The sequence below is a fragment of the Gossypium hirsutum genome, chromosome D08 (genome assembly GCF_007990345.1).
Source record: "Gossypium hirsutum isolate 1008001.06 chromosome D08, Gossypium_hirsutum_v2.1, whole genome shotgun sequence".
NCBI classification, from domain to species: Eukaryota; Viridiplantae; Streptophyta; class Magnoliopsida; order Malvales; family Malvaceae; genus Gossypium; species Gossypium hirsutum.
This window is the reverse complement of record NC_053444.1, coordinates 69,221,537-69,247,131: the sequence shown is the minus strand read 5'-3', so window position 1 is coordinate 69,247,131 and position 25,595 is coordinate 69,221,537. Positions and strand designations below refer to the sequence as shown.

The window sequence follows — 25,595 nt, the reverse complement described above, 5'->3', positions numbered from 1 at the left end:
TTTACATGAAGAAATAGGATGTTGGAGCAGGCCACGGGACCCATACAACTTTGTCTTCTTGGGCTTTAGTGGAGCCTTCAAAAAGAATAATAAGGCTAAAACTAAAGAAAATTTTCCATATGAATGGCCTGCTAATTGTTAAAAGCATATGGCTTATTATTAGTTGAATCTCTGATTCTGTTGAAAGGTTGAGAATTTAGATAATATTTACAAAAAAGAAAGCCCCTTTGTTAATCAACGATGATGTTTCTATTGATGTAAAAATGTCAGCTTCCCCTTCTTCAATGCGCTGCTGTAAGCTTTTCTTTCCTTCTCTTAAATCCATTTGCTTCTTCTCCATCTTTGCCTATTTTCTGGGTTTCCATTCTTCAATTCATTCTCCTTTATTTCATTAATCAACCAAAGGGTTTTATAGTTTCTTTGAGATTATTAAAGCTTTGGACTTGTTTGCTTATCAAAGCTCAAAATACGAGTTTTTTTTAAAAAAAAAGTATATTGTAATTATGGTTTCAGGGGTGGATTTTAATTCCAAGAATTATCTGTCTCATGGTAAATTAGTGTGTTTGCCTCCCAGAATGGGGCCATCAATGCTTTCATACCATTCCAGAGCTGATTTTCTGAAACTCAATAGCCTTACTTCACTTTCTTCTTTCCAGGTATGTTTGCATTTTACTCCTTACTTAGCTACTGAACTTACTCTTTGAATTTCCATTTGTCAATTAATAAAGCTTCAGCTCAAGAACCAATAGAATGGTTGATTCAAACTTCCAATTATTGAAATGTTTTATCCTTGTTCAATACAGCCACAGGTAATAAATTTAACTTACAAGCAGATTTTAGAGAGTAATCTAACTATAAATGTCTTACAACTGTCTAGTTCAGACCCTTGGCATGTTGAATAGAATCCAGCAGTATCGTAATTTTAATACCATCATTCTTTAATACCAGATGAAATATGAGATTCTTGAGTCTCTTCTTTGTTTCTTAATTTTCTGTTAGTTTTAGTATACAACTAACAGATATTATGCATATTTTTGGAATCGGTGCATTCCACAGCATAGGAATGGGAAACTCAAACTTCAGTCAAAGCCTATAGCACCATCAAGAAAGTTACATCAACCATGTGCATTGGTTATTAGATGTGATCACCCTCAAAATGCGGATTTGCCTCGCTATTATTCCAAGAAAGAGAAGAAGCCCTTCCCCGTGCCCATTGTGGAGCTGAGGCGAGCTGCTAGGGAGAGGTTCAAGAAAAGCAGAGGCCAGCCTAAAAAACCAGTTCCACCTCCAAAGAATGGCTTAATTGTTAAAAGCCTAGTACCCCTTGCCTACGATGTGTTCAATGAAAGGATTACATTAATTAACAATCTCAAGAAACTCTTGAAGGTGGTGAAAGTTCATGCTTGCCGGTATGTTTTTGTCCCTCTTCTTTGCTTATGTCCTTACGAACATCCTTATTCATAAAAGCACGGTGTTTTTAGTGAAAAATAACCTCTTTCGTTGTAATGTAAACAGTAGACACCTATAAAATAAATTTTGCATTTGACATCATGATATTTCTTACTACATATTTTTCATTTTACTACCAATCCATCTAAAGACCACTTTTTGCATTAAAGTTAATGAGTGCCATGTATGCCGCTTGGCCATCTTAGAGGTGCTATCAATGTTCTCACTGAAATTATTTAGTATCCTTGTAATATCAATGTTCTCACTTTTCACATTAATTACTGCACTTACTTACATTAGCTAGTCTTGCAAGTGATTGGCTGACTCTTTGTAAGATTATTTCAGCCTTCAATGTGTATGCTGAAGTGATCTCTTGATCTCACATGTTTGCAGTTATTGTAATGAAATTCATGTTGGTCCCATTGGGCATCCATTTAAGTCATGTCGGGGTCACCGTGCTTCCATCCGTAAGGGTCTTCATGAATGGACATATGCAACTGTTGAAGATGTATTCGTGCCAGTTGATTCCTACCACCTATATGATCGCCTTGGAAAGCGTATACGTCATGATGAGAGATTCTCAATTCCTCGGCTTCCTGCAGTTGTTGAGCTCTGCATCCAAGCTGGTGTCGATCTTCCCGAATTTCCAACAAAGAGGAGAAGAAAGCCAATCATTCGGATTGGTAAAAGTGAATTTGTTGATGCCGATGAAAGTGAACTACCAGATCCGGTCCCAGAACCTCCCTTGAAACCCATATTGACTGAAATACCTGATACAGAGATAGTAGCTCCTCGTGATGAAGAGGAAACAATCCAACTTGCTGAGGAAACACTTGAAGCATGGGAACAGATGAGGAGAGGTGCGAAGAAGCTAATGAGGATGTATCCTGTGAGGGTTTGTGGATACTGCCCAGAGGTGCATGTTGGTCCCTCAGGACACAAAGCACAGAATTGTGGTGCCCACAAACACCAGCAACGAAATGGGCAACACGGTTGGCAATCAGCGGTGCTGGATGACTTGATACCTCCAAGATATGTTTGGCATGTGCCTGATGTAAATGGACCGCCATTGCAGCGTGAGCTCAGGTCTTTCTACGGGCAAGCCCCTGCTGTGGTGGAAATTTGTGTGCAGGCTGGTGCTGATGTGCCCGATCAATATAAACCAACCATGAGGTTAGATATTGGGATCCCTACTAGCCTTAGAGAAGCTGAAATGGTAGTCTGATCCTTGAATGAGTTTTGCGCATTATTTCGTATCTTCATTTATTGTAAATTTGTTCATCAGACGGTTGTAGAGCTTGCTTGCTTATACCATGCAGCAAAGCACTATTATGAATTCTTTTACTTTTATTTTACTGAATAACCATACGTGATTATATGATTGATTGGGTAGAGCCAAGATTTAGACAAGCAACAATGTTTCCTTCTGCAAGTGAAAAGATGTGTGTTTCAACTAAAAGTTGTTCATTAAATAACAACACCTCATTTCCATAACCAAAAGAATGTAACTTTAAAGACAATCAAAGGTTCAAAAGAGTTGAATATTTGCAGATTTCCCCCTTCTTTTTTGACATATTCCCCCTTGATCCATTGCCTGGACTAAGTGATTGACCCGAAAACAGACAAATTGGAACCAATTTTGAATTGCCTTCTTCACCTTTTTTCCCTCTACCTTTCCGGCCATGAGAAATGAGAAGACATTGTTACAACTGAAAAAATTTACTTGTCAAGCCATGGATAATTCACGGTCGCCACAGACCTGTTTTCTGATAAACAAAGAAAATATGACAAGCTTCAAAGTAGAAAAAAAAAATTGTAGCTTATAAACAAATAGCTTTCTAGTTTTCATCTTGTGTACTTGTAGGTGGTTCGATCAATCTCACAGTACGTGGAAGAAGAAACTCGGCAAACATAGGATAGTGTGAAGACGGGTAATAACCATCCATGTTATCATTGACCACTTGACATAAAACCGGAATCAGAGATCGTCCCCGGAAAAGAATCCAGTCTATGTGTAAATCCTGAGTTTGTCGGTCCCAACAGAGGCACAGTGCTCGAAATATCAACTTAAGGAATTCAAGAGCTCCCTGTTTGTCACCTGAAAGGACGAAATTGCTAAGTCCCGAGAATCATCACACCTCACTACTAAAGCAGCAGTTGGAGTATAAAAGGGTACCTTTGAAGCCATGATAAGTGCGTATGAGGGACACATTTTTCCTCACCCGAGCATTAGGCCACACGTCCCTCATGTCTCCCACCACACCATGCTCTCTGCAAAGAAATAATACAAAAACAGCCAGCAACATTGGAATTTGCTTCAACGCCGAGAGACACATAACAGGTTTTGCACCAAATAAAGATACCTTGATCTCCCAAGAAGAAAACGCCCTGTCGTTGATTCCTTCTGTGTGTTAAATCCTCCACAGTACACAACAGGTAAGCTAGGTGGTAAGGATGCAATATGTTGCCACGTAAGTAAAGCACTTCGTCTACGAGCACGAGGACTGAACTCATCCATGTTAGTATTTACTACTTGGAATGAGAATCCCGGAGGTTCAACTCCCTTAATTTGGAACGTGTGTGCATCACGTTAAGGAAATAAATAAACACAATGGATTTCTATGAATGGTAACAACAAGCGGCAAGCTGAATATAAAAGGATATAGCCCAAGTTGCAATACACGGAACTACAGAACCCCACGATGTACTCCCAGGAACAGAAGGTGACTCGGACAACCAAAATGTTCCACCTTCAATCAGTTCTACCTTCAATCAACATTGAAACAAATGTTAGCAAACTGTATCCCGGAATAATTGATCATGGAAATCAACAAAACTACTAAGATACCTTCTCCTTATCATAGAATATTGTACAACATTCATCCGAAGTATCCTGAGGCCCTTTTCTCGATATTCCAAACTGATCATAACCTAAGGAAGGTCAAAAACCAAACCCATCCATGTTCAGCATGAATCATAAGATAATGACAGGAGACTGAAATTTAATTTGTAGAACTTTTACACACTTTATAGAAGCAACAGCAGTAAAAATACCATGGAGGCCACTGTACTAGGTGTCAAATTACATTTTGCCTCCTTTACTAAAGAAATCAGCAAATCAGACCCTGTACACTAGATCAAAGAGCAAACTGGTCTTTTCTATTGAAATTTTCATTCATTTCTATTGTTAAAAACTGGAATGGCTGACAAAATAACCAAATAGTGTCACCTTGTATGTGTATCTCATGCTAAAATACAAGGACCAATTTTTAACAGTAAAAATGAATAAATTTTTTAAGAGAAGGGCCTCCATGATATGATACTTTTAACAAGAAATAACAACAAAAGCTTAAGCATAAATCTGAAATTCTAAATCTCATTATCTGGTGTAGTTAGAATATACTTTGAGTGTAAGATTTATATATTATACTGCTCAACATTAGGCTAAAAATTGGTAGATTATATACCTGGCAAACCCTGCTGAAGATAATCCAGTTGAGATTTAACGCCTGAATGCAAATACCCAAAATGGAAATGATAACAATTACAATAAAATCAGATCCAGCAAAGAAAGGACGATCCCAAATTGCTTAAACCAGCTTGAATCAATCTCCAACACATTCAATCAGTTTCTATTCACCAACCAATTGTTTTTTAATATCGAAAGATCTAAAGATTAGCTCAAAGAACATAAAACCAGCCTCCAAAAGTCAAATTAGGAAACACCCAGATCATGCAAATCAAGAAAAAAAACAGCTAGAACAAAGATCCAATGTATAGATTAAGAAGAGGGGCATACCTTGTTGAGTACAAAGAATAATAGGGGAGTAACTAGTGATGACGCTTATGCACAAATCCCTCCTTTTCTCCCACGAATTTGGGCTATCTTCTGATTCATCTTCATGCAGGTTGAAAGTCATTACAGTCAAAGAAACGCTCATATTTTAATTCGAAAAACGAGGGAATTTTTCACTCTTTCTCTCTTTCAATCTATTTGTTTATCTTCAAAAACTACATGTTGATTGATCAAACAACAAACCCAAAGTCAAAAAAGAGCTAAAAGCAAAAGGTTGAGGCTTATGCCATGCTTGTGAGTTTAGCTGTATTGACTTAGATTGCGGAATTTAGGGGTACAAAGAAAAAAAAAGACGTGTTGGTTGAAATGTTGAGAGAGAGAGAAAGACAGAACAGCCGAGAGAAACTGAATTATGTCTGAACGAGACAGAAATCCTTCCAAGCATTACTGCAACTTGGTGTTACTAGTATGAAGCAGGAATTTTTCCACTTTTAGCTCAAAACATTGGATTGTAACAAAATTAACCCAAAAAACCGTGAAAGTATAACTGGGCTTTCGGCATATCTTAAAGCATTGGGTCTTGGATTTTAATTTTGAATCCTTTGGAGGCTTTTCAGGTTTTCAGTCCAGTCCAATTTCACACATACATTGTCTGAAAAAGCCTAGAAAGTTTCCAAGCCGTATGTTGCGTAGTGCGTACTATGTAGTTCTGCTAAGCTCTGTACTAGATTTTAACAGTAACCACTGAATAGATGTTTTTTTTTTATTTGGTAAAAGTAAGCACTATACTAAACTTAGATTATATTTTGTTCCCCATTTAAAAAATAATTGAATTACACTATAATAAATAATATTTTCATTAAAAATTATCTATTTGTACTGCTCATTTTTTCAATAAAAAAATTACAATCCAACTTTTAATACAAGATCCTAAATATGTTTGTAAATCAACTGAAAAAAAATACATGTTCTTGAGCTTTGACGGAAGTCCCAATGAATAGATGCTTAACGCTTTCTTGTTGAATAGCTTCCAGTTTGAAGCATCGAATGTAAATTTGACAACTTGTAGGAAAAGTTAGTATTATTAACCTAAAATTTAGCAGCATTGGACTTGACATACACTAATAATAGACCAAAATTTACTATCACAAGTTCTTTATTCCATAGAACAGGTCCTTTTCGTCCGTGTGTCCCAAACTACAACTATCTAATGAAGAAACTTCAGAAAAGGAAAAGGAATAGGAAAAACTACAATTATCTGATGTTTTTTTTTTCTCCACTTTAAACACTCTCCTGGTTACAAAATACAATTTAGCTCATGTCAACAAGAGAGCAAGAATTACTGCATAAACTATAACAGCAGACAGACAGGTCAAAATTGCTCCAAATTGATAATGGATTTACTTCATATCCTGAATGGTCGGTTTTCTGATTTAGAATGGTCTAACTTAGCCTTCTTAAACCGTGTTTTCTTGGTGGCGATTTGTTGGAAAAGATTTGCACCGCCGAACTTGTGCTTATTTTGCCTTATCTTCTTCCTCTTACCCCTGTCATATTCTTCATCCCTGTACAAGTTTAAACAGGCATTAGGAGATTACAAGCTTCAAACCAGACAATGCTATCAGAAAATCAGGAAAGCACTTTCTTTTCTGGATCTTAATGGAACTCGCAGTTGAAGCTCATAACTTATAAAGAATACATCTATGTTCGCTCACCATTCATCTGGAACATAACCAATTCCTTTACTTTCCGAATCATTTGCTTCTATGGTCTGAGCAGGAGATACTTTGTCCATATCATTCCATCTGGCAACTGCAGCAAGCAAAACAGCCCAAAGAATAACATGAATGGAATGGGAGCATAACAAAAAATAAATGCAGATGATGCACATGAGAAATGAATTTCAAAAGTACGTGGCAAAAAAAGCTGATGAAATAGATATTTTCGACAAGCACGCACCAGCAGTCTCCCCCAGACCTTTGGTAAGCACATGCCTATTTGGAGATGAGCCTGTTTTTCCATCTTTAAACGAACCAATTTCTCTTGAATTATGCCAATTTGCTTCTAAGACTGAGCCAGAACTCCCTTCTGCTTGCTGATCACTTGCAAGAACAGTACCATTCTGATAAATCCTCTCTTTAACTTCTCCATTTATATTATTCATCAAAGAACCGGAGTTAATGTTAACATTTTTATTTGCTGCCTTTTTCCTCCTATGATGAATCAAACCCAAACTGATTGTGCTGAATTTCTCAGATGTAGATGACCCTAGATCAGAGGGAAAACAATCCTTATCCAATAAATTCTCTTTTAAAAGAACATGGGCCTTCAATGTGCGTTTCTTGCTCTTTTTATGTTTCTTCTTGCTGTGCATGTGAAGAGATGCCCTGAAAATTTTTAATTTTATACCGATATGCATGTTTCTAAGCTGACGCTTCAGATGCTTCTTCGTTGGCTTTTTACAGGGTGCTTTAATTTCCAAAGATCCATTTGGAATGCTCGAAGGGGATTTGAAAATTTTCTTTTCGCTACTATTGTCTCCCCTCTCATTCAGTGTCTTATCAATGGTACTGTGGCTGGAAACATCTCCTGCCTGGAAATGGTAAGGGAAAAAACCATAAATCAATATACAAGTACTACTATTATTACTAGTGGCAAATACTGAATAAGATATATATTCACCTGACTACCGTTACAAATTGGCTTATCTAGAGACATAGTAGCCTGAGCATTCTTTGATGTTTCACTAGTAGTACTCATAGATAGAGCTTTACCAGGAACTTTCTTCACTGCTTTTCCTATCAAATCTTCTAGTGCAACAGTGCTTGAAACCTCAATCTTTGAAGCACAACTAATCTGCAGTCATAAACGTGTAGAAATTAGAAACAGGTGTCAATGCTGCCCATGACAGAAGCCTGTGTAGGGAATAAAACATGCATATTTACCTTCTGCAGGGTCTCTTTACTCGCGATCTTTGCAGTGCCCGAGTTCTGGAAACCACCACAATTGGGTGATAAGGTCACTGGGATTTCAAAACCACCTTTAGTGTTTCCCCTCTCATTGCAGTCACTATCTTTGCCACCAGTAGTAACAGTTGAATTTTCTGTTTTAGAACTGCCAAGATTCCCACCTACAGAACAAGCTGATGGTTGCAAGTCTTCACCTTGAACCAGATTTGAAGAACATGCTTCTGATGAGTCTTTTGATGGCACATTGAAAGGGGGGAAAAAAGACTCCTTGAGCACTGAACCTTCTGCCATTACATGGTTTTGCAGAGATGGCACTTCCTTCATGATTGTCTCCTTTGACAAGTCACCATTAACAATAACCTTCGGAGTCATAGCAGCACAAGTGCCTGAAGCACTTAACTTTTTACCAACGGAACAAGTTTGCATATGCTCCTTAAGATTTTGATTTAAAACAGACCTTCCATTAACATTTGCTTTTAAGTTATCCCTCTGAAGAATACCAGTAGTTTTTCTTGGAGCAGTATTTCTTCTGTCACGAACATAGAACAACATGTAAGCTTTCTGCTCCAAAACAGTCCTCTCACTGACCTGGACAACCTGTTGCATTATATTTGAAACAAATAAGAAGGCTCATTCCCAAGATCAACAATAATGCTCCTAGAAAGGAATCCTTCAAGTAATGGAATAAGAAAGAAAAACAGTTCTTCATCTCCACCCTTAAATCTCTCATAATCCAATTACATGTAATGATATAAATCTATATAGCATGTCATATTCGAAAAGGTTGAAGTAGCCATCCAGTTCTAATAGTGGACATCTCTTGCAACTTAAAAACATAGCACAGTAAGCCACGTGACTCAAAGGTAACAATGAGCTTCCACAGCTTGCAAAAATAACATGGTCAATAACATTTCAGCATCTTGATCCTTTTCCAAATAAGAAGACAATAACCACCACTCACTGATAAACCCTACTAGCATTCTAATAGAAAGAAAAAATCTAAAAGGAAAATAGTAGTTTCAAGTACCCTGTTGTCATCAAGGGAGTACCACATGCCACTTGATGTGCGAACAAAACAGTAGTAGTGACCAGAATGAGTGCTCCATCCACAATGAACCAGAACACCGTAAAGAGTGTATTTCAAATCTCCTTCCTGCCAAGTCCAACAAACTTAGGTTTTCAAGCCTAGGTTCCTCACAGCAGAATGCTGTACATATTGCATAATGGATTAAAAATCAAACAGAATAAATAGCAACTGAACAGTAAACTTCTTCCTAGGATCACGGCCCCTTAAAAGTCTTAAGAGAAAGAAACTCATATGGCATTGCATTATTCTATTGATACTACTTTTTGTGCCTCACAAAGAATGGCTTCGATAGCCTACAAACACACTCAACAGAGAAAAGTAACAGTATTCAACAAATGCTTACTCACATTGGAACCACTGACAAAAGGCTTCATGTCTAAGGTCGGACCAAATTCAACTTTGCGGTCAATCTTTTGCCCAAAATCATATGCACGAAATCTCTTCAGATGGATGGTAAGTACATGAGGTGCATTGTAAACTGTCAGCTGTTTGATTGCCTTAACTTTCTGCTTGCAGCGTTGGCACTGATACTGCCGCTCTCCTCCATCTAAAAGCTCCGCAGCAGTGAAATTCTTAAGTGCCTTATGCAAGGAATCTGCCTTGACTATTTCAAGACTTAAATCTAGGAAGGGATCAAATGTGTTGGAGCAGTAAGAACACTGCATGCATTTAACCTGAAGAAGTAACAAGAAGCTATTGAATAATGTGTGGGAGCATCAGTTCATAATAAGTTTAAACAAACTTTGAATATTTATTAAGTGCACCAATATTTCTTGCATAACTGCAACATGTCCAAAATTGTCAAGATCTGGCAGAACTATTTACAATTTGGTCAGATCATAGTTCAGCAAGAAAAAATGTACCTGACTACAAAGGCGACCTCCAAAGATCTTGTGCACCAAACTCTTCTCATAAGAGCTAGGGGATTCACTTGATACTCCTAAAGGTAAGCAGCACTTGTGCATGGATTCTAGAAGGTTTACCATGTATTCATGTGCATCCTCCTGTCGAGAGTTTCGGAAGTTGCGAGATATGCCTAACCATGAGTTAAGATCACAAATTCGGTAACTAAAGAGCAAAATGTCTTAAATCAGGTGAAACAATAATTAGCCACTAATATCAATGCTACGTCAGGTTTAAATTTGTGTTTTTAAACAAATAACTCCCTCAAATGAATTTCAGATATTTATAGCTAACAGCATTGCCAAACCTAATCTCTGTTGGGTAGAGATTAACAAGCAAAATTTTCATGCACCTCAGCTGAATATCAGAATAGTCAGTGATATGACACACAAAAAGGATACAGCGTAGGTTTGAGACCAGGTCCTTTGGTGCCAATATCCTCCCAGTTGATTGTAGAGCACGGTTAACATGTTTCTGGATAGCGCATAAGGCACAAAACCCAGCAATACGGCCTTCATAAACCAATTGGAACATGGACATAATCAGAAATAAAATACATAAACATGACATGTAAAACTAGACTAGCATTAAGGCCGGAACACCAAAACCATATGCATAGACATTGATGCACATAAATCAAAACACTAGTCTATATTGTACCGCATAACAGGAAGAAAAGAACAATAGAGAGAAAAGATCATAGTTTTGCTCACAAGAACTTTGATGTGTGCCACTTTGTAGATAAGCTACCAAAGGCTCTGTGTATGTCAGACATTGTAATACCGAATTAAGAAAACATGTATTTCCAAGGTTCTCCAAACCAGCACCCTGTCAATTTTGAAAACCCTGTTAGTGGCTTCATTAATTAAAACAAAACACCTATATTAGCATTTTCCAATAATAACAACAACAAAATCCAACACTGAAGACTAAGTTTACTAATTTGATTGAAGACACTTCATATTATTTTCAGAAGACCAAGAAAGCTCAAATGATATAAAAGAGCCATAAAAATAACCAAAAACTGTATTCTATATAGAAGCAAGCTCAAAGAAGTAACCCAGTTTAACCATTCATGAAATATCCAAAACAAGACAAGAAAAAGGATGGAATTTCAATAAATTCATAAAATTAAGCAAATACTAAACGCCACCAAGATAATAGAACTCGAAATAAAAGCTTACAATTTTACGAAAACTAATCTTCAAACCGAGAATTGGATCCAAACCAGTCTCCCACTTATCCGTCCCATCAGCCTTCCTTCCTTTAGCACTCAATAGATCAGATCCCACCCCGTTTACACGCTTCGTATCCGACCCAGTGTTCAGCGTCTCGATTCTAAAATCCCCATCGTCGAAACTTTTAAACGCATTAAAGGGCTTCCTCGCTGGATGAAACTCGATCTTTTTCTTAGAAATGTCAAAACTGATAGAAGCAGAATCCAATGACCCGTTTCCAAGATCCGAACGCTCCTCCATTTCAGCTTCGATTCTCAATTCCGAGTTACTAATCATCGTCGCTTCCATGTTAATAAAAAGATTGTTAGCCTATAAATTCCGTCCCCGTTTTCAGTTCCAACGAAGAGAATTTTTCAGTGGAAAAAAATGCAAAAAAGAAAAAATGATAATAAAGCAGAGAGCTTTTTCGGCTTCTGCGAAAGAGGGAGAGAGAGAGAGACGAAGCTCACTATTAAACCCTACAGCAAACACCCCAAAATTAAATTTTAATACTTTTTTAATTGGTTGTTGAATTTTTTTGGTTAGCGTGGAGTGCGACGCAGCTGATTAGAATTTTTCCTGGTACAACGCGTTTGGAAACAACCAATGGGGAACCGCCACGTTGTGTGGAGTTCAAAGAATTGACTGGCGTCAAATTTCCTTAAAAGTAAATTTTATAAAATCTCCGATTACAAATACAATTTTAAAATTTTTTCTTTGGTGATTTTTTTTTTGATAAATACATAGGCAAAAGTATATTAATTTATTTTCCAATATTTTTATGTATTCCGAATATATTTAAAAAATTATATCTTGAATATATTTCAACATTCATTAAATTTAATGCCAATATTTAAAAACAATGTAAAAGTACGATACAACCATTTAAAATTGTATTTTACCTCTTTATTAAAAAATTAATAAATTAATCTCTACATATTAAATTAAAATTTTAATTTTTTTATTAAAAATTTCATTCATTTATTCTGTTGTAATAATAATCAATTTACTCTTTAATTTAAAATACAAAAATTAATTAAAGAAGATAAAATACAATCCAACTTATATTACATCTTCTAATACAAGGATGTACTTGATATTTTTAGCTTAAAAACAATGAAAAATCAGAGCAACTTATTAAAACCACAACCCCATGAATTTATATATATTTCAATCAACCACACCAGCAAGGCAGCAACTCAGCATTGCAACATTTCTCAAAGAAGCTCAACATCATTGGTCTGTTGTTCACTATCAAATCCATAAAACACAAAACAAAAATCTGCTTCTACAAAAAAAAAAAGGAACCATCCTCTAATTTGCTTAATCCTTGTGCTGCTGAACAACCTCAACAGCCTCGTGTTGTTCACCGTAATCCTGCAAGATAAGAATAAGATAAATCCCGACATTCATAAATACAAATAAAAAATGAGGTTAAAGAAAGAAAAATGGATTGGATCAACAAATATGTCCATACCTTGACAACTACACAAGAGCAGCCAACTACCTTCCTTGCTTTCCCCTCGGAATCTATCTTGCATAACTGCATGCATCAATGAAGCACATTTAGCATTTACAGTAATGGGTTATGGCTCTTTCAATTCGGTTGCATAAGCAAAAGATAAATAATTCGTGCTCAATAACTGAGTGATGAGAATTTACTTACACCAGCCCACTCGCCGAGAGCTTTGGCACTGGGGGCACGTAGCATTTTAACATTATGATCAGCGCAGAGGGCCTTAACCAGTTTAACATAATCTGGCTGATCACAGTCATCGGCTATAACACAAAGATGCGCATTGTGTTTTTCAATTGCTTTGGCAGCTTCGTGTAAGGCTCAAGCAAGCCCACTGTGAGCTTTTGACTTCCTAATCACAAGTGGCAAGGCTGTGTTAATGTCCATTGGCTCACCAATGACTGCTGCTGCGTCCAGTTGGGCAACCGCAACTTCTTCTCTGCAAAAACAATAAGGTAGAATACAATGTAAACACGTACAGATGAAGTAAAAACTAAAAACCGAATAAAAAAGCATCACATCTTTCAAAGAAACAAATAAAGACAGAAGCAGAAGTTTGGGGGATCATGATGGGTTGTGAAGCTGCCAAAAATATATGTTGGGAAAAATGGAATCCAAATAAGGCTTAATATCTAGATGTAGCAAAATGGAATGATTCGAAAACAAATACACAAAACACAAATATAAATGCAACATTCATCATTATTTTCCAAATCCATGATTCCTACAGATACATGTGACTTGAAATTCATGTATTTTAAACCTTTCTAATACATACTTCCTGAGGGGAGGTTGGTCTCGGACCCTCAAACAGTAAAGCTATTGTGCCCAGAGTGTCTATGCTCAGTTTTAGCCACGGACGGCCAAATGCTCACATTTCCTTGGTGGCGAGACGCTACCCAAACTTCGTGAACCCGTTGGGCTCTCCTTCGAGTAAGGAAACAGAACACAGGGCTAAAAGCGAGCATAGACACCCCAGGCACAATACCTCCACTGTCTGAGGGTCCAAGACCAACCTCCCCTCAACAATACTTAAATTAAACTTTGACTAATTTATACACTACTTAATGCTATTTCATTCTCACAATTTATATGCCAAAAGAAATCAAAATCCAAATTTTCGAATTCGGTACTTGTAATTTCTAGAACAAAACAAACAAGTGAAACCAAGTATGCAGATCATCTCAAATAAAATACAAAGCAAACTATATGATCATTACAATAAAACACCACAGCAACTTATTTCCGCACTTAAACAAACAAAACCCAAAGCCTATATAATGAAAAATGCAAACAATTTCAAATCAAATGGAGATCTAAAACAAACCCAACAACCGGATCAAAATTTATGGCAAAAACCATTGATATTCTTCTAATAAACATGGCCTTGAACTTTTAGAGATGAAAAAAAGTATTCACTTACCCTGACATTTTTTGAGCTCAAGTTGTGATCGTAAGCTCTGCTTCCTGGTAGACAAAAGGCAACGAAGCAGATCCCTTTAGTGAAAGATCAAAGGGAAAAAAACACAAAAAGAAATGAAGTAGCAAGAATAAGATTTAAAGACCCAATGAAGGGGGCTAACCTGGGAATGAAAGAAACGAAGAGCGGCAACCACAACTAACCTAGTGAGTGGCGAGGAGGATCTAATTTTATTCCGCAACCATATTTTTCGATATTTTGCCCTCAAAAAAAACAGATAAGGTAAGAATGAACGAACTGCTTTCATTGAGAGTCGAACTGAAGACCTCCCGCTTACTAAACGGGTGCTCTAACCAACTGAGCTATGAAAGCTTCTTGTTAACTGGCTCTTGAGTTTATAAGATATCGACATGTACACGCATCCACAAATGAATACGACGATCAGTTGGGAGACCATGGACCTTCTCGTCAACTTCTACAATGCGCTTGTCATCGGCTGCTTCGCAACCAGACCAGCCATCTTCAGTACCCGTTCTTCTCCGCCGTCCGATTGTTTATGTCTAATATTTAGTGCAAATGGTTAGTAATATCATCGAACCATATTTGCCATAGACAGTTCAGAGGATAAGCCATGGAGATGGAGTTGAACTCTCTCACTTCTTCAACTTTAGGTCTAAATGAATGAGGTTATATTGAGCTGGAAAGTTGGAATAGCTTTAGGAGTTAGAATAAAAGGTAGTGGGAAAGAAGGTGAGCTGATGAATGAGATGCTTTCCATTTCTAATGCCCGCACAAGGTGACATGGATGACTGGACTAGTAGACACCATTACTTTCGATACCTTCGCTTTGTATACCATTACTTAACATCATTGTTCATTATAATAAAGAAATGTCAACTTTTTTTTTAAAAATCACACTACATTATTTATCTTTTTTGTTTGTTTGATATCTCAAATCTAAGGTGTTATAAAACAGGATGAAAATTATGTGAATTATGAAAAATCAATAATTAATTTACAAAGGTTACTTTTATTTGGTGGAGTAATCATTAGAATCAATATTTTTTTTCCTTTACGAATATCATTAATCAACTTAAGATAATTAAATTGATAAGAATATTTTACCAAATAGTTAAATTTTGATTCCATTTAACATAGTGAGAAATGAGAATAGATGAAATAATGGCTATACTAATTTGTATGAATTTTAGAATATTAAATTGTCAAGAAATGAAAGGAGGATAAATATGGAAAAAACAGAAAGGAGGACAAGACAGGAGAGGAGTAAAGGTAAAAGATAGTGGTAAATAAAGTGGGTAGGGACTAGGGAGTTGTTTAGGGTTTGGAAAGACACATTAGTTAAAGAAAGAGGCTTTGCTCTCAGAGGAGGTGGCTGGTTTCACAAGGGCGGTTGACCCAACTCCTCTGATCGACAGCGGAGCCTATGATTTCACCTCCTCCATCTTCTTCATCCACAACAGCCCTTTACCGCTGTCTTATTCTTACAACTAAAATATTCCATCGCTATTATTATGGCCTTCTGCTTCTGTTTCTGTTTCTGTTCTTTGTTTCTTCCCTTCTTCTTCTTCTTCTCTCTCCAAATGAGGCTATGATGATGATGATGTCGTCTTTTGCTTATAAAAGACCAGACTTTGAAGGGAAAAAAACAAGGCCGTTGCTTGGCGGGGCAGAAACTCTTGTTTCTTGCAGCCGCCGGCCCTTGTTTCCTTCACTTGTTTGAAAAAAGGCGAATCTGAGCCTCTCTTTTCAAACCCCATTTTTTATTTTCTTTTGGTTTGATTGTTTATTTGGACAATAAACAACTGTAATATCTAGATTTATCAACAAACTAACTTAAAAATGTTTTAATTTGTTCCTATCCATTACATCTTCTTCTTAGCTAATTATTATTGCTTAAATGCATTTTTAAAAATTGAAACTCGTTATCAAAATATAAACACAGAAATGTTTATTACATGAAAAAGAAATAAATTACTTTCGCACTGTCTATAATTTAAGGATAATATATTATTTTTACCTCGAATTTGAAAATCAGTTGACTTTAATATATTTTCTATTCACTTTCGCACTTAATCTTAGCAATTACATTTATTTTGATTTTTTAACTTCTTGAAAAATATAAAAATATAATGACAGGAATATAATATTATCACCTGAAATTTAAAAATTTTATATTAATTTGTATATTGAGATACAATTTTACAATATTCTACTCTTGTCCATGAATATACTATTGAGTATTGACAAACACTTATTATTTATTAAATATGAATTAATAGGTATTTTATCACTCAATTATAAAAAAATTAATTATTATTATTTTGTTATCAACCTTTAAATTAGTTTGATTCGCTGTATTGGAATAGAGGCGTAATGAAATAATAGAATAGAGGCGTAATAGCAATTCAATTGTTTGGTTAAATATAATGGAATAGATTGAATATAATGGAATAGAGGCGTAATAGTATTCTTGTGTTTGGTTGAATGGAATGGAGGTGTAATAGCATAAGGGAAAAAACTAAAATGACTAGAATACATTTAGCAAAAATTTGTTTAGGTAAAATATTATTGTTATTAAATTTTAATAAGATTATTAATATCAATAATAAATAATTTAATCATATTTTAACATAATTATTATTAAATATATTTTAATTAAAATATATAATTTAATAAAATTCTTAATATTAAATATTCTTATATGAATTTACTAAAATCATAATGTATAATACTACAAAATATAATTTAAAATTATTATTATTAAATATAATTAGATAAAAATATATAAGTTAATAAAATTCTTAATATTAAATATTCTTATATGAATTTACTAAAATCATAATATATGATACTATAAAATATAATTTAAAGTTATTATTATTAAATATAATTTAATAAAAATATATAATTTAATAAAATTCTTAATATTAAATATTCTTATATGAATTTACTAAAATCATAATATATAATAATATAAAATATAATTTAAAATAATTATTATTAAATATAATTTAATAAAAATATATAATTTAATAAAATTCTTAATATTAAATATTCTTATATGAATTTACTAAAATCATAATATATAATACTACAAAATATAATTTAAAATTATTATTAAATATAATTAGATAAAAATATATAATTTAATAAAATTCTTAATATTAAATATTCTTATATGAATTTACTAAAATCATAATATATAATACTAAAATCATAATATAAATTAAATTAATTTTTGAATGAATGCAAATGATTCACTATGAATGTTTCATTCATAAGATCTCCCCTGCTGTAACTTCTTCCTAGATAAACATGTGGCCAATCTCTCAGTCACAGGTTAGATTTATTCCTGCAACTCGAATCAGGTTAGATAAAGATTGAAAAACAATACCAAACAAATAATTCAATGGATTTTTTCATTAATTTTACAAATGTTAATTGAGAGAAGCAACTCCAGAAATCATCATATGTTATAAATAATTCAGCACTTATGAGCTAAACAAAGGAGCTTGATGATATCCCAATACACAGGTTTATACAAACTTGATAGCAATCTTCCATCAAAAGTGTACGGATGAAGATAAGAGATGGTGACATTTTGGTAAGATAAAGGTTCCAGGATAGCTTATCGCCCCAAAAGCGCAACACGATCCCTCTGTACTGCCTGTGTCAAGTTGATGTCAAAGAGTTCGAATCGTATGGGCATCTCCATCTCATAGAAGGGGTTCTTCAAAACATAATCTGTGTAGAGCTCATAAACAGTTTTGTCCCTGGTTCACAAACTACAAAGAACTTTGTCCCTAAAAATCATAACATGCATATTTGCAAAATCAACAGTGTAGATAATTCATCGAGTGGTTATTTAGAATCCATTTAAAGGAGAAAATTCATATTTGTACATGAGTTTGAAGAATTCAGGATCCATTTAAAGGAGAGAATTCATATTTGTACATACTTCTTGTTATTATTAATTATAACAGAGTTGAACTTGAGACTACCATGGTATATGAGTCAAAAACGAAATGTTAACAAAATATGGCCCTTTTCATTTACCTTACTTGAATAATACCTCAAGTTGAAATGCAAATCTTAAGTAACTGTTTTATTTAGACGGGATAATATTATTACCTTGCAACACCCAACGCAAACACATAATGAGCTGTAAAAGGCTCAACAATCTGAAAGCACAAAAAAGTGAGTTAAACATGGTGATCTTATAAACCTTATTTATAAAATTAAATCTGCCACCTAAGTAATTTTTACCTTGGTGTTTTGCATCACTCGCAACTGAGGTAAAACTGAATGGCTTCCAGATATACACAGAATGCCCAGGAAATCCGGTTCAATAGATTATGGGAAGTTGTTGGATGAATACACAGAGCTAGTACTGCACAAGGGACAACCTAAATCCAAATTCAAACGCCCATATGACTTCTACAATATGTTAAAAAAAGGAATAAATCCACTCAAGGAACAAATAATATAATTGTATTGCTAAAACGTGTCTATGCGTAGCAATACAAAAAATGTAAATACCTTCAACAATTTTTGTTCAATTGGTTGCCAGATAAAATATATCAAATCAAAACTAGAAGGGTGAGGTATAAGGTGACTTTCAAAGTGGTATTTAAAACAAACAAGTGCTAAGAAGAACTGAAGACAAGTTACAGCTCAATAGACAGTTAGAAGACTACCTACACATGGAAAAAAAACGAAGAAAGAGAACAAAACATATTTAACCAGAATTCATCCATCCATCTTGTGTAAACGAAAAGGCCGATATCAAAAGGCATACTGGATTTTAACAACAACCAAGCTTATACATAGCAGGAAAGTCAGAAGAGAGAAAGAACAGCTCATTTTGGTCCAAAAGCTACCTTCTTTTATCAACCAACATTCTACCCATACTTCATTCATGGAGAAGAATAGCAAGAAACGGATACCTTAAATCGAAAGAAACAAGAAATCAAGCCGGAAATTCAACCTAAAAACAGCTATATAGCAAAAAAAAAAAAAATCGGCACAAAGTCAGCAAATCAAACTCTTTAAAATTTTGCTATTTAGCCATTACCTTAATGAGTTCTTGAAACTACTAAATTAAGAAAAAAAAAATCCATGCAATAAGTATTAAATTTAAGCTACAAATTAATCGAAAATAATTCCAATAACAAAATATAGAATTTTTTATCAACTGGTAAAAGAGAAGAAGCTTTTTTTTTTTTTTTGGAATTACCAGCACAAGTCTTCTCTTTGGTGAGCTTATAGATGAGGACAGAGATTCCGATAGAATGGACAGCCTCGGCGGCGACAAAGAGGTTGTCGTGGTCATTTACAATGACTCGGAGAAGAACCAATGCCGCCATCCCCAATACCACCGCCAAAAAAGTCTTCACCTTCGGCGGCTGTCGTCTCACCCACATCGACACCGCATGGATCGGCCTCTTCTGTGTCCTCGTGTCTTCTTTATCCTTTTTTCCCGTTTTGGGGATTTAGAGTAGAGGTGCTCATGGGCCGGGCGGCCCGGCCCGACGGCCCACCTAAAATATGGGAGGGTTTGAGTAAAAATATAGGCCCGAAATATGGGCTTGGGCAAAAAAATGAGGCCCGTTTTCGGGCATCACTTTTTCGGCTTGGGCTCGGTCCGGCCCGATATAATAAATATATTTATTTTTTTAATTTTAAAATATTTTTACATACTTTTTTAATTTTTTTAAATTTTAAAATATTTTTAAAATACTTTTTTTAATTTTAAAATATTTTTAAAATACTTTTTTTAATTTTTTAAAATTTTTAAAATTAAAATGGGCCGGGCCCGGGCTTATGATTTTTTTCGGGCCGGGCCTGGGCAAAATCTTAAGCCCATATTTTGGGCCTGGCCGAAATTTTTTTATGGGCCCGGCCCGGCCCATGAGCACCTCTAATTTAGAGGATGTGGGATTCTGGATTTTGGGGTTTGACTTGAGCTTTTTGTTTAATAGGGAAAAAATAAAAGTGATTCGGGTGGAATTTTATTTGACGGGCAAGAAATTTGAATTTGAATTAAAAATTACCTGAAATATGGGAACTGAAGGAGAGAAAGTTACAGATCTATGGGAGAAGATGAAGGAGAATATTTGAAATATGGCAAGAGAGTTTGAGGGCAGAAATTGTGTAGAGAGTTTGACGGAAGGTGAAAGAGAAGATGAAGGAGGGCAAAATTTAGAAAATAGGAAAAAGAGAGCGGAACGTAATTGCTATTCAGTGCTGAAGGCAAGGAATGTCTATTACAGCTTCTCACGTAATAGAGGCTGAATGGAATAAGGGTGTATTACAATTACAGCCAACCAAATGTTGGTTTGGTGGTGGGCCCACCGATTTGGGGGAATGCATTCCTATTCCCCAACCAAACATACTGTTATTATTTATCAAATATTGGAAAAGAAGATGAATTAATAGGTATTTTATCACTTAATTATAAAAAATTATAAAAAAATTAATTATTATTATTTTGTTATCAACCTTTAAATTCGTAATAAAAAATTTCGAATTTTAAAATTAATATAATAGTAATTTTAACCTTCAATATTTATACAATGTATTAATTTAGTCTTAATTTTAAAAAAATAGCTATAAGGACATTGTGAAATTTTTTATAGTTTTATTTTTATTTGTAATATTAATAGTTAATTTTAAAAGTATGAGAAAAGACGAAAACTGTTATCTTAAATTTTTGACTGTTCCTATAATTTATATATTTTTGATAAAATTTAATTGATAGGTTATTTTAGTTTTTTAAGTAAAAGGTTTACATTCTATAAATGCTTAGAGTTAAAATTAATGTTATGTCATTAGTAATTTAAAATGAGGGGTGATAAAAAAGAAATTTTTAAAAAATTAAATGATAAAATGAAAAAGTTAAATAAATAGATTATTATTTTATAATTTAATAACTAAAAATTAGTTAGGTCGCGTAGTTTATCAAATTAAAAAAATAAATGCTTTATATGATTTATAAATTTCTTTGGGCTATTAATAGAATCCAAGCAGGCCGACCAAACCCAATCCTCCTAAGTGGATTAAGTATAACTAGACTGAACGGGTCCAGCTTGAAATGTACAATTATAATGAAAATCAAACGGCCATAAAACGAGATTATGGTAGGATCAAACAGATGAACGGTCATAACCTATCAAGCTTCCTACGACCTTTTTTTTGTCGGCACATTAAATGCGAGCCAGCTAAGCGATTGCAACGAGTCTAACAAAATTTCGGCTATACGAGATCTTTATTCCCCACTATCCCCTTCCCCTTTCCTCTTACGAATCTTTTACTTGAGAAACCAAACAGACACAAAAAAAGCATTTATTTTGTTCTCGCAAGATCGAAAAAGTGAAGAAAATAAAATTTATTATTTTATTAAAGTTTTGTTTGGGGGAAATTGAGAGAAAAATTTGAAAAAAAAAAAAATCCAAGATGAAGATCACATCGTTAGTAGTACTGAAGTGCAACCCGGAAGGATCCGATCCGATAATACTAGCGAACACTACCGATGTGAGCCATTTTGGTTACTTTCAAAGGTCAAGCGTCAAGGAGTTCATCGTCTTCGTTTCTCGAACTGTTGCTAAACGTACTCCTTCTGGTCAGCGCCAGTCCGTTCAGCACGAAGGTAAGTCATTTCAGTTCAACACGATTTTAGTTTATTGTTTTCGCGTTTTAAGGATAGTATTTGTTTTCTTGAGGATCAATATCTGTAGTGATTTGATTTGTAACACCTTGTTTAGATCTTTAGTGTTATATATTGTATTAGGTTGTTAATTTTCTTGATCTGTTCCTGAAGGAGATTTTAGCAGTAACAGAAACCATAATTCGGATGCTTTTCCTCACGATTTATAACTATTTGACCTTGAATGTTTACTTGACCTTTTTTTTGTGTGGATTTCGTTTCTCTTTTTAGGGTTTTGAGAGTATCATTTGATTGACTTTGATGAGACAGTGAGAAATTATTTTTGTATTTTTCTGAAACTTCTAATTTTGTTTTTTGGTGATATTAATGTAGAGTACAAGGTACATGCTTACAACAGAAATGGACTTTGTGCCTTGGGATTTATGGATGATCATTATCCAGTTCGAAGTGCTTTTTCGCTTCTCAACCAGGTAAAAGAAACTAAGTGCTTCATTTCTTTCCGTTTCATTATTTCCTTTATGCTTCACTGTTTTCTAATATTTTTTACTGCAACCAAGTGAACAAAATTTTAGCTCTTAGTTCTTGTAGCCAATCCTAAATATATAATGACTAAGGCTTGTTCGTTTGGTTTGGTTTGGTTTGGTTATATAGAAAGTATCAGTATCTGTTGAAATTTTCTTTTAAGTATGATTACACTTTGTTTTAGTTTCACTTTAAAACTTGTCATGTTTATGCTTGTTGCTTAGCACGACTGTTAGTGTATAGATGGATAGATGAATTTGTTGAGGAAAATATTGTGTTTACAATGCCTTAAAGAGTGCAAGATGATGTCAAGTGTCTGTGGATCGCATATTATCATATCACATTTGATATGCATATGTTTTTTTACCATTCTTTGCTTCGATTTTGTGAGAATTTTCTGATAGTTTGTATCTTTCTTTTTATATTTCTAATGATTATGTTTGGCAGATTCTAGATGAATATCAGAAAAATTTTGGGGAGTCTTGGAGAAATGCACAAGCTGATAGCACTCAACCTTGGCCGTATCTGAATGATGCTTTGACCAAATTTCAGGTATCTGTCTCCTTTTTCGTGCATGTTTGCTCTAGTTTTAATGTGCTCGGAAGCTATTTAAAGGATATTACTTGGAGATTTAGAGAAGTTATTTTGAAAATCCTTTTCTGACCCTCTTTCCACCTTCAGGACCCTGCAGAGGCGGATAAATTATTGAAAATTCAGAGGGAGTTGGATGAAACTAAAATCATCCTTGTAAGTATTCTGTGTTGATGCAAAGATTGAGGATTTCGTATGCTTTCCCTTTAGTTTTCAGATATCATAGCTTGGGATCTTCTTGGAATGATCATTTTGTTGACAATTCATACTCGTATTAAATCTTGGGTGTGTAACATGAAAAAGTCATGCTTTAGATTGAAATTATTTTTTCTTTGATGCTTTGATAAATGATAACATATATAGAAAGATTTGTTTATATACAGCAAACCTGTTAGTATCATCATGGATGTTGTATAACTAGGAGTGTTGTTGAGGGAACTGGTTTTGTGCTTTTTGGGTTGCATGAATAGGAGTATAATTTGCAATTTTATCTGTTTCTTTAATTCTTACTCTGTTATCAGGAAAACCAAAACTGGGTTTGTTGATGTTATAGCATATTGCATCGCCCATTGGTTAGTATCATCATGGATGTTGTATAACTAGGAGTGTTGTTGAGGGAACTGGTTTTGTGCTTTTTGGGTTGCATGAATAGGAGTATAATTTGCAATTTTATCTGTTTCTTTAATTCTTACTCTGTTATCAGGAAAACCAAAACTGGGTTTGTTGATGTTATAGCATATTGCATCGCCCATTGGTTAGTATCATCATGGATGTTGTATAACTAGGAGTGTTGTTGAGGGAACTGGTTTTGTGATTTTTGGGTTGCATGAATAGGAGTATAATTTGCAATTTTATCTGTTTCTTTAATTCTTACTCTGTTATCAGGAAAACCATAACTGGTTTTGTTGATGTTATAGCATATTGCATCTGGGGGAAGAAAGATGTTAGTAAAATATTCAAGTTTAGGCTATATAGCCGCTAAATGGCTATTTGGGTAAGAAAAAGAAGGTTCATTCTTTGCTTGTGGGATTTATTACAGAACCTTCAGCAGATTGTTTTATAGTTTCATATGTTTGGCACATGAGCAATTAATGAGTACCGTATGCTCATTCTCTCTATTTTCTCGACTTGAGGATTTTGAAGGAACATCAGAGATCTAATGACTATTGGTTAAATAGCAGCCTATTTTTCATCTTCCCAGTCGTTAATTTTCTGTCAACTGTTTGCTTTTAAAATGTTACCTGAGGATGAAATGTTGAAATAATTACTATGCTTGTCTTAGCATATGACTGATTTTTTTTTTCTTGCATTCGTTGAAACAATTATTTAATTGATGCAGCATAAAACTATTGATAGTGTGCTTGCACGAGGTGAGAGGCTGGACAGTTTAGTTGAGAAGAGTTCAGACCTGAGTGCTGCGTCTCAGGTAACACTTGCAGCACTTAACAAAATCCCATGCATTAACCATTTTACATATCCATCAAACTCTACTAATCATCAACAGTGTTTCTTCCCTATTTAACATGTTTATTACTAGTTTTCGATTGTAGTGTTGATTTTACTCTGTCCCTCATCCTTTCTATTTCTGTTTTAGAACTTCTTACTACTGTCTTCGCTAAATTGGAAAAACCATTTATGTTGCTAACATTGAACATAATTGTGGTCTTTGAAACAGATGTTCTACAAGCAGGCTAAGAAAACCAATCAGTGTTGTACCATACTGTAAACTTGCAAGAGAAAGCAACAATGTTGTGATATGGGATTCGTTTATGTTGGCCTCTAAAGTTGATGATGATTGATGACTGTAAACTTGTGTTTATAATATGGTTTTTCAAGATTGTTTGCTGGTGAGAATTCCTGATATTTCCCCTTTCTGGGCAATTTGTTGTTTGGATGAAAAGTGGAAGGGTAAACAACTGGTCTCACCATTGGCGGTGTAGTAGATATTTTTTTCTTTTCTTTGTACGCGACTTGACAAATAGATCTTATTTCTTGTTTCTGTGGATAGTAATATAATATAATAATTTGTGTTGGCTTGTGTTGTGTTGTTTGATTAAATCTGTTATTTGTGTTGGTTTAATTATGGTTAATTTAACGTATGTTGAGATCTGTGGAGCGCATGTATATTAAATAATAGTTTATATGGTAAAAGTACTATAGAGATTTCTATATTGGAAGTGTAGGTTATATCTTGCTCTTTTTACTTAGAAAATGATTAAATTAATTTTTGTATGTTAGATTAAAGTGTAAACTAGTCATTTTTGTTAGAAATTTTGTTAGAAATTTTAGTTATTTGTGTATTTTATGTTAACGTACCTGAAATTTTTAATAGAAAAATTAATTTGTTATTTGATCTAACGTATAGAAATTATTTGAGTAAACAATGTAAAATGCAATTCAAATAAAGGTCACTGTAGTACTTTTATCTAATCCATATA

At 34.4% G+C, this 25,595-nt stretch overlaps 5 protein-coding genes and 2 non-coding genes across 12 annotated transcripts; 2 read left to right on the top strand and 5 right to left on the bottom strand.

Annotated features, from left to right (window-relative positions):
- Positions 1-106: 106 nt before the first annotated feature.
- Positions 107-2,830, top strand: LOC107940064 (APO protein 2, chloroplastic). 4 transcript variants are annotated; one of them, XM_016873473.2, is made up of 4 exons: positions 107-294; positions 514-656; positions 1,057-1,409; positions 1,843-2,830. In XM_016873473.2, exons 1-4 carry the CDS (start codon positions 264-266, stop codon positions 2,672-2,674), a joined length of 1,359 nt encoding a protein of 452 aa, XP_016728962.1. In that variant the 5' UTR covers positions 107-263; the 3' UTR covers positions 2,675-2,830. The 4 variants fall into 4 exon arrangements, with proteins under 4 accessions (XP_016728962.1, XP_016728963.1, XP_016728964.1 ...); XM_016873474.2 differs by having other exon boundaries at positions 118-294; positions 559-656; XM_016873475.2 differs by having other exon boundaries at positions 162-294; positions 575-656.
- An 86-nt stretch (positions 2,831-2,916) lies between these two features.
- LOC107940065 (uncharacterized) lies at positions 2,917-5,771 on the bottom strand. Its single transcript, XM_016873476.2, has 8 exons — positions 5,249-5,771; positions 4,917-4,958; positions 4,298-4,380; positions 4,114-4,215; positions 3,813-4,027; positions 3,626-3,720; positions 3,308-3,547; positions 2,917-3,215 (listed from the first exon to the last, which is right to left on the bottom strand). The coding sequence occupies exons 1-8, from the start codon at positions 5,388-5,390 to the stop codon at positions 3,169-3,171; spliced, it is 966 nt and encodes a 321-aa protein (XP_016728965.1). The 5' UTR covers positions 5,391-5,771; the 3' UTR covers positions 2,917-3,168.
- Positions 5,772-6,383: 612 nt separating this feature from the next.
- Positions 6,384-11,932, bottom strand: LOC107940053 (ubiquitin carboxyl-terminal hydrolase 23). The gene is made up of 11 exons (XM_016873460.2): positions 11,389-11,932; positions 10,918-11,032; positions 10,606-10,716; positions 10,165-10,337; positions 9,649-9,975; positions 9,242-9,367; positions 8,191-8,811; positions 7,928-8,101; positions 7,205-7,838; positions 6,961-7,057; positions 6,384-6,810 (listed from the first exon to the last, which is right to left on the bottom strand). Exons 1-11 carry the CDS (start codon positions 11,728-11,730, stop codon positions 6,651-6,653), a joined length of 2,880 nt encoding a protein of 959 aa, XP_016728949.1. The 5' UTR covers positions 11,731-11,932; the 3' UTR covers positions 6,384-6,650.
- Positions 11,933-12,558: 626 nt separating this feature from the next.
- LOC107948708 (40S ribosomal protein S12) lies at positions 12,559-15,004 on the bottom strand. The gene is given in 5 exon segments (XM_016883338.2): positions 12,559-12,798; positions 12,899-12,964; positions 13,088-13,376; positions 14,361-14,404; positions 14,521-15,004. Coding segments are annotated over 4 exon segments (417 nt in total). The 5' UTR covers positions 14,369-14,404; positions 14,521-15,004; the 3' UTR covers positions 12,559-12,744.
- On the bottom strand, positions 14,656-14,729 carry TRNAT-AGU (transfer RNA threonine (anticodon AGU)). The gene has a single exon. It is a non-coding gene; the product is annotated as a tRNA-Thr (tRNA).
- Positions 15,005-17,774: 2,770 nt separating the features above from the next.
- LOC107946146 (uncharacterized) lies at positions 17,775-19,911 on the bottom strand. 3 transcript variants are annotated; one of them, XR_005917093.1, is made up of 4 exons: positions 19,615-19,911; positions 18,645-18,784; positions 18,510-18,559; positions 17,775-18,163 (listed from the first exon to the last, which is right to left on the bottom strand). It is a non-coding gene; the product is annotated as an uncharacterized protein (transcript). The 3 variants fall into 3 exon arrangements; XR_005917092.1 differs by having other exon boundaries at positions 17,775-18,181; positions 19,615-19,886; XR_005917091.1 differs by having other exon boundaries at positions 17,775-18,559; positions 19,615-19,886.
- A 1,707-nt stretch (positions 19,912-21,618) lies between these two features.
- LOC107940054 (VAMP-like protein YKT61) lies at positions 21,619-25,190 on the top strand. Its single transcript, XM_041099063.1, has 6 exons — positions 21,619-22,026; positions 22,417-22,514; positions 23,014-23,118; positions 23,248-23,313; positions 24,497-24,583; positions 24,833-25,190. The coding sequence occupies exons 1-6, from the start codon at positions 21,834-21,836 to the stop codon at positions 24,881-24,883; spliced, it is 600 nt and encodes a 199-aa protein (XP_040954997.1). The 5' UTR covers positions 21,619-21,833; the 3' UTR covers positions 24,884-25,190.
- Positions 25,191-25,595: the final 405 nt, after the last annotated feature.

Excerpts from the sequence above, each read along its gene's own strand:
- LOC107940064 (XM_016873473.2), top strand. The coding sequence starts at position 264 with ATGTCAGCTTCCCCTTCTTCAATGCGCTGCT. Across the intron at positions 295-513 it reads CCCTTCTTCAATGCGCTGCT|GGGTGGATTTTAATTCCAAG; the intron begins GTAAGCTTTTCT and ends TTATGGTTTCAG. Across the intron at positions 657-1,056 it reads CTTCACTTTCTTCTTTCCAG|CATAGGAATGGGAAACTCAA; the intron begins GTATGTTTGCAT and ends TGCATTCCACAG.
- LOC107940065 (XM_016873476.2), bottom strand. The coding sequence starts at position 5,390 with ATGAGCGTTTCTTTGACTGTAATGACTTTCAACCTGCATGAAGATGAA. Across the intron at positions 4,959-5,248 it reads TATTCTTTGTACTCAACAAG|GCGTTAAATCTCAACTGGAT; the intron begins GTATGCCCCTCT and ends ATTTGCATTCAG. Across the intron at positions 3,548-3,625 it reads CACTTATCATGGCTTCAAAG|GTGACAAACAGGGAGCTCTT; the intron begins GTACCCTTTTAT and ends TCGTCCTTTCAG.
- LOC107940053 (XM_016873460.2), bottom strand. The coding sequence starts at position 11,730 with ATGGAAGCGACGATGATTAGTAACTCGGAATTGAGAATCGAAGCTGAA. Across the intron at positions 9,368-9,648 it reads CTTTTGTCAGTGGTTCCAAT|GAAGGAGATTTGAAATACAC; the intron begins GTGAGTAAGCAT and ends TGGACTTGGCAG. Across the intron at positions 8,102-8,190 it reads GTAAAGAGACCCTGCAGAAG|ATTAGTTGTGCTTCAAAGAT; the intron begins GTAAATATGCAT and ends TTATGACTGCAG.
- LOC107940054 (XM_041099063.1), top strand. The coding sequence starts at position 21,834 with ATGAAGATCACATCGTTAGTAGTACTGAAGTGCAACCCGGAAGGATCC. Across the intron at positions 23,119-23,247 it reads ATGCTTTGACCAAATTTCAG|GACCCTGCAGAGGCGGATAA; the intron begins GTATCTGTCTCC and ends TTCCACCTTCAG. Across the intron at positions 23,314-24,496 it reads ATGAAACTAAAATCATCCTT|CATAAAACTATTGATAGTGT; the intron begins GTAAGTATTCTG and ends TAATTGATGCAG.